We start from the raw sequence: 7,397 nt of genomic DNA, 5'->3' as shown, positions 1-7,397 counted from the left end.
TTTTGAATGTTGCCTGGAACAAGAGAGGGGGCACGTATCAGACGGACAAATAACTCCAATAATTATTGGAAATAATGTCCAGATAGATGGGGTTGAGCCAAATTCTGAAATCATGCGCTTCTTCTCTGGTACATCACCCGGCTCATTATTTGAAGTCAAGCTTGGAAAAACAGGTGTTTCTAATAGCGGAGCCCCGTCTCCACGGTCCTGCAACCCCTTCATTTTCTGATGATGGTTCAGATATGATATTTCATGGCCGGAGCTGTTCGTATGATAGGAAGTGATAGGGGAGACATGCGTTCAGAAGACATGCGTGTAATGGATGCTGATTGCCCCCCACCCTCCCCCCGACCCTGGTTAAATCCCTGGAGTCAGTGCCTGTATAACAAGAGGGGAACCACAGAGCTGGAGCCAGAAATGATCCTAAATGCTGCATGTTTCCCCTCTCTGGGAGGTTCAAATGATTACTAGGGGATTTCTCTGTCTCTTTAAACAGGTGCCATGTTTATGGGCGTCAAGCACAACAGCGGTGCAGATGAGCGCAGTTGGCACAGGAGGCTCTGCATTCTCACAATAAACCAAACCAGCAGGGAGAAAAATTGTCTTTTTTTTTTGGGGGGGGGGGGCATTTTTCTCCCAGTTTGGTTTATGATGGATGCCTTACGTCAGCGCTGGACGCCTGTGATGTGGAGCGGAGCAGATGTGTGTGTTTTATAAGCAAAGAGCACGCTGCTCTTGTGTGATTAATAATCGTGTCGTGTTGTTGCCTCGGAGGTTCTGACCGTCTGAATCATCTCACACGGTTACGCTGTGTTCGCACTACAAGCAACAACGCTGCAAAACCCGTTACGTGAACGTGTTGCTGAGTCGATGTAGCCAGTGCTGTCATCCATTTAAACATTAACTGGTGAATAAAAAACATGTTTGATGCTTCATTGGCGAGTGGAAAAAAGAAACACAGCGACAGGTGTCGGCTGCAGGTTTCCTGAGTATTATTTGCAGCCTTTGCCTTTACGCTTATGCAGAAGGCAGCTCTCTCTGGTGTCAGCTTATTGCTCTATATGGCTCGACCTCCACTGAGAAAGAATCCCAGCCTGTTGCTCCTCTGCAGCTGATGTGAACGCAGTATTATGGTGTCAAACCCAAATTAAAAACGTGTTTTAGCTTGTCTTCAGTTTGTTGTGTCACATGTCTGTTGAAAGGGAGGTTTTCCATTGAAAACCGTCTCCTTTCATGTTCGCTCTGGGGGTTTCAGGCTGCGTTTTGTAGAGCATCTTGAGACAATTTGTTTTGTTATTGACGCTACATAAATAAAATTTAATTGAAAATTGAATTGAATGCATCCACTTTAATTACTGCGTTCCACTGACGATGCATTGGGGCCATTGGTACCACTGCTGGTGGTGACACAGCTTCATTATGCTGCGTTCACAATAAAACAGACAAAGGTTACAAAACACGCAAACTGTTGTTGTGACACTCCTGAAGTGTTGCTCAAGTGCAACTTGAGACTGTTAGAAGTCGTAAACCATCGACCATATGAGACGTGTCACTGCATCATTGCTGGTAGGGCTGGGTGGTACACTGGTTCATACAGGTAGTTTTTTTTTCCTGTTATGATATAAATTTTTAATATACAGTCATATCAGTGTATCTGGTTACAAAGTGTCCGGAACGTAACTCCACAAGACTCTGTTTCAGACCGGACCATTTTCAACGTAACGCTTCTAAACACACATGGTGGGACTGTGTCACTGTGAGACGTGGTGAAGATGGAAAGGTTTGAAAAATGAAGCGGCAGAACGAGGAGACTTGGTTGCTGTTGTTTTTTTAGGGTGACCAGACGTCCATAATATCTGGGGACAGTTCCCGTTTTGGATGACCTGTCCCCCGGCTAAAATGTCCCCGATTTTAGCCTTTTATGAATGAGAAAAAAAATGTTGCGCACAGACTACAGTTATTACGGTAGCTGGTCGCGCTGCTATTGACATCACAGATGTAGCAGTTTAAATATGTTTAAATATATATAAATATGTAAATGAAACCGTACTTGTGCCCGTTTCTTCATTTCATCTTGATAACATTTAATTCTTTTTTTTTTTTTTTTTTTTATCTCTGAGCTGTAAATGTCCCCAGATTTCCACATCATCAGTCAGTTCTAACACGGGGTCATGCAAACCTGTTTTACTACTAGTGTGGGATTATTCTACAATATTTACTCATCATCACAGTAAAATAATCCATCCTTAGTCAATCTACTGCATTAATTCCTCTCTCAACCAGCAAGAATGTTGTGAACACCTGTTTATCCATGACAGAAAAAAGAAAGTACCATAATATACCGTCAGAATTTGAAAAATACTGTGATATATATTTTTGGTCATACCGTCCAGCCCTAGTTGCTGCATTGAACGCTGCTCAGGATAAATTAAAGTTTTACCTTATTGCTGCACATCATTCACTTTTACTGAAAGAGAATTGTAGCCAGTTAGTTTTGTTATCGTTAGATTGTGAAAAACCATCGTTTAAATAATGTTTTTGGTCAATTTATATCTATGAAACTTAGAACACAACCACTTGCTTTTGGCAAGTTCTGGATATGATTTTATTAAATAGCATACCACTAATAGAAAAAGAATTTTTCATTCTCTTAGGCTGGAAAAAGCAGCATGTTAATAATCTTTCCTGAATCTAACAAAGGAAAACAAATCCAATCCAAGTACATGAATTAAAACGTTTATTGAACTTTTTACGTGCTTGGCACCTGTATTTACATTTTTTCAAAATGCCTCAAAAAAAAAAAAAAAAAAAGAATTACTTTGTTATTTCCTCTTTTTCCACACATTTTTTTTTTTTATAACAGATCGGCCTGCTGCAAAATTGCTATATCGCTTAAATACAATACACATCTCTAAGACACACACCACAACATACTTTACTCTGTTTTTGCTATTGCATACTTTATAACTTTTCACACAACAACTTGTAAGCTTATGTTATTGATTGCATTCGCCATCTTTATACTTAAAAACATAATCCACTCAAACATAGTGAAGCCATTCCAGTCTCAGAGGAAAACAGGTCGATGGAGTTTTTTTCGTGGTGGAGTCCTGAACTGTCATGTCGAGCTGGAGTTCTCGGGATGAAGACAGAGTTACTGCATCCACATGTATTCGCTATTTGGCACGGACGCCGGCCGCCACAGCGTCCAGATGCTTCGTCTCCTGCATGTATTTGGAGCAGTGAGTCATTCAGTGATCTTGTCCAGTTGTCCCTTTTCGTTCCAGCCAAAACGTCATACCGTGACGGCGGTCCCCTGACCCCTTGACATTCCTAAACCAATGTGGCACAAGTGCTGCGTGAAGTAAAAAACTTCTGGCTCACAGTGAAGATTCTTTGGTTACAGGACGGCGGGAAGACCGGATTGGCCTTAGAGTCCTCGGTAATGAGGCCGTCGCTTCTATTGCACCATAACTGATAATCCCTTCTGAACCAGAGCACGTGCACTCCTCCTCCTCCTCCTCGCACTGATTTGACTTTGGTGTCTCTATGTTTCTTTATTAATACAAAGATAATTAAATAATAGCTTTGGATTCCACTATAATTCTGGTGGAGCACCTTTAAAGGCAAAAACATGAGATGACGTCCTTTTTTTTCCCGAAAAGGTTTCTTTCGTACCTCAGTATATTAACACTTCATGTTCAACACCAAACCTGCTTTTTCAGCCGAAAGACTTTAAAAAAAACACGGAGCCCTGCTAAGGTCCCGTCCCGGCTCCTACACCATGTGCATGGACATCTGAGAGGAGGAGCCGTACTGCCGTCCGTCGCACGAGCCGCTGCTCTGCTGGCCGCCGGTGGCGTTGCCAATCATGTGCATAGTGTCCATGCTTCCGTTGGACAAGTACTGGCGCTCGGCGAAGGCCCCCGCGGGGGCGGAGGAGCACAGCAAACCCCCCTGGGGCTTCTCGGGGCTGGCGGCCAGGCGGGGAGAAGTGGGGAAGTTGTATCCGTACAGGTTGTAAGGGTTGTGGAGGGAGAAAGCGTTGTAGGAGCCCTGCTGCACGTGGTGGTGGCTTCCGCTGAACATGTGGGCGGAGGAGGGAGAGGATCCGGACGAGGATGACGAGGCGGAGCCGGAGCTGCCGCCCGCCTGCATCACGTACTGGAGCTGAGAGGCTGGGAACGAGCCCAGCTGACCGCTGTAGGCATCCATCTTCCCCCCGGCGCCGGCGCCGCCGCCGCCGCTGTTTGTCAGGGAGGCGTGAGGGCTGCCCTGCATGCCGGCGGCGATCAGGGAGGAAGTCCTCTGCGGCAAGAAGGATTCGGAGGGCTGACCGGAGGCCACGGCGCCCCCCGCAGCCTGGAGGCGTCCGTAGGAGCTGTCGGCCAGGCCCCCGTAGCCCTGCAGGGCGGCCATGTTGCTGCGGGCGCAGGCCGGGTACTCCGACAGGCCCAGGTTGCAGAGCTGGCTTTCCCTGCAGCCCACATTGAAGGTGTTCGGAGCCAGGTGGAAGGTCGGAGGGGAGCAGGAGGGGGAGAGGAGGTGCGCCGCACTGGAAGGAGACGGGGTTCCTGTGCTGGAGGTGGTGGGAGACGTGCCGGTGCTGCCACCTGGGAAAAGAAGAAGAAGAAGACATGCAGAGCGATTCATTCATTTGGCCCAACTGTGATTTTCATTGCTCCAGCTTTTCCCTCATCAAACTTATGAATCAGAAGATACGTTGTCAATGGAAAAAGCAGCTTCCACCCTTAAAGACTATGACAATAAGCAAACTGCCCTATGGACTATTCTTAGAGAGCACTTGAATAATAACCGGATTTGTATAAGTGTCTGTTGCATGAGTTGGACCTGGACTGAAGGACTTGCCGGGTGTGATGAAGCTTGTGTGGAAAATTAAAAATTTTAAAATCCAATAATTGAAAGCTTTCATATGGGACCTTAACCCTAACCCACTCATAATATGGGCCACTCTTCATCTTTCCATCAGACTGATTATCTATTTTTTTTCTCTTCACCTTGGCAAACTTGACCAAGGTTCAGGTCATGATACAAACAAGATCTCCCTGCGGCCGTGTAAAAGGAATCACTTCCAAAACTGGGAATATGTTTTCGTTTATCTTCCCTAAATGTTGCTTTGTGTCCGTTATGAGCAAAATTGTGTGAAGCGTCCGCCTAATGACCACATACCTACTAAAAAACCGAGCATGTGTCTTCCTTGGAAGCAGAGTACAGTAGTAATCACCGGCGGGAGTACTTCCAAATAGAGTCAGACTACTAAAGTAAGTAGTGCACAACAGTACGAATCCACCTGTCTCCAATTTAACGTATAACCTCGTCGAGGCCACATGGACTTTCTCAAACTCCCGTCCTCGGACTAACTGAAGGCTTTACGGTTCAAACTGCGCTGGATGAGAGATCACGAAAACCATATTGTAAAATATGTCGCTGGTATGTGGAGATAAATGTGGAGTTGGTTTTTGCCTTCGTCTGGTCAACAGAGCCACCTCGCATATAACAGACGTTTGTTGGCACAAATAGCGCCCGCAAGCCTTTTAGAGTGAAATGATAGCTGTAGGATATCAATCACGTAACTTCTCTATTAATGAAAGTTTGGCAGGGGTCATGTTACTGTTGGAGAATTTGAGTTTGAAACCAGAATGAGAATGAGGAGGAGGAGGAGGAGGAGGAGGCATAACTAAATAATCCAGGACTCGCTTGGATGGGGTTCTGATTTTAGACCATATGCATTCGATAATATTGCTCGGAGATGGAGCGGGAGGGGGTGGGTGGGTGGGGGCTGTAGGTTGGCTTGCAGAAAAGAGGGAGAAAGAAAGGTAGATACGTACAATATGAGAGGAAAAAGGAAAAAGGAGGGAAGGGAGGAACGAGAAGCGGTGATGTCATGTTTTCCTCTGGTTAGAGAGGCTTCAGAGCCGAGGGAGAGTAGCTGATTACTTGGAGGGAAAAGGGGCAAAGCTGCACATGCACGTACAGTTACTGCACATTGCACCAGAGTGTCCTTAAAAGGTGACACAAGGTTCACTGGCGGCGCAAGGACTTTAATTAAATCCTAATCACTGCGGAGAGGTTGGAAGATAACAAACACATGTCGGGGCCGGCTCAGACGGAGCGGCGGAGCATCACGTCATGCTGACCTCCAGAGGTACGCGAGGTAGGGCCGGAGAGGAAGCGGGCCGGCTTTAAAGAGCGGCGCGGCCCTCCACGCGAGCCATGACTAAGTCCCCGTCGCCGGCCGCCGCTGGAGCCGAGACAAAGGGAGGTGGCCCCCGGCACCGACGCGGAAACTCGTGTCCGCGGAGCCGTCCAAGGGCCACGGGGTTCGGTTTAACGATTTTATTTTTCTAAAGAGGCTGCTGCGAAAAAAGCGATGTGAAAAGTTCAGCAGACGCAGGACGGACCTGCCAGAGCTGCAGCGTATGGCCAGGCTCAAACGAAGGACGGCGATTGCTCATGTGGTGTGTGTGGTGAGATACGTGGGGAAAGTATGCGGAGTTCAGGTCGGGACACAAGTCGATGCTCGTTAACACTGTCAAATATTATCTGTGTTTCATTCTGCAGTAATTACAAGACCTCACCTTTCAAAGAAGTGTTTCTGTCTTATACCTTTAAGCTCTGGATCTGTATATTTACAGTACTAGTTCAATATCCTCTGTGTCCATGGCTGAGGTATACATAGAGCAGCCATAACATTATGACCACCCTCCTAATATTGTGTAGGTCTCTATTGTGCTTCCAAAACAGTTGTGGTGTGTCAGAAGTTGGACACGGGCCTCATGAGGGCGTCCTGTGGTGTCTGTTAACACAATGTTGTTAGTGGGGGGGTCTTTGAGGGGAGGGGCTTCTGCGGATCATCCCACAGATACTTAATCAGTTTGGGATCTAGTGGATTTGGAGGCCAGGTCAACACCTTGTCCTGCTTTTCCTGTTTTTTGAGTTGTTCCTAAACTGTTTTTGTGTCTGTGTCAGGCTGCATGCTACTGCCACCAAGGAGTGTCATTATTATGGGGTGGGTGGTGTCTGGTCTGGTCTGGTCTGGTCTAGGTGGGGGCTACATGTCTAAGTAACATCCACATAAATGCCAGGTTCAAAAGTTTCCCAGCAGAACACTGAATTGCCCCAAGATAGTTTATGTTGATGTGCTTCAGTGGTCATAATGTTCTGGCTGATTAGTTCCATTTTTCCAGGTGAGCTGAAATGTGCGTTCACACACCTTGCTGTTTCTGCATGTTGGTGAAGTCCTCAAACGTGAGGGTCCTGACTGGAGGTCTCCAGAAAGCGTACGTCTCCATGATGGCCTCCAGGCCGGTCCTGACAGAGACAAACAAACAACAACAAAAAAAACACATTTCAGGACACGTGTGAGAAAAAGGAGT

General features: G+C 46.6%; 1 protein-coding gene across 2 annotated transcripts in view; it reads right to left on the bottom strand.

Annotated features, from left to right (window-relative positions):
• Nucleotides 1-2,720: 2,720 nt before the first annotated feature.
• The window catches only part of tbx15 (T-box transcription factor 15), a 38,233-nt gene continuing 33,556 nt past the window's right edge, over nt 2,721-7,397 (bottom strand). For both annotated transcript variants that reach the window (XM_047601635.1, XM_047601636.1), the window contains exons 7-8: nt 7,235-7,332; nt 2,721-4,613 (exon numbers count right to left, since the gene is read on the bottom strand). In XM_047601635.1, the coding sequence (XP_047457591.1) occupies nt 3,778-4,613; nt 7,235-7,332 (934 nt within the window). In that variant the 3' untranslated portion in view covers nt 2,721-3,777. The remainder of the gene's footprint in view (nt 4,614-7,234; nt 7,333-7,397) is intronic.

This window comes from Mugil cephalus, chromosome 12 (genome assembly GCF_022458985.1).
Source record: "Mugil cephalus isolate CIBA_MC_2020 chromosome 12, CIBA_Mcephalus_1.1, whole genome shotgun sequence".
NCBI classification, from domain to species: Eukaryota; Metazoa; Chordata; class Actinopteri; order Mugiliformes; family Mugilidae; genus Mugil; species Mugil cephalus.
Note: the sequence above shows the minus strand (reverse complement) of the source record. Positions and strands in the feature narration are given on the sequence as shown.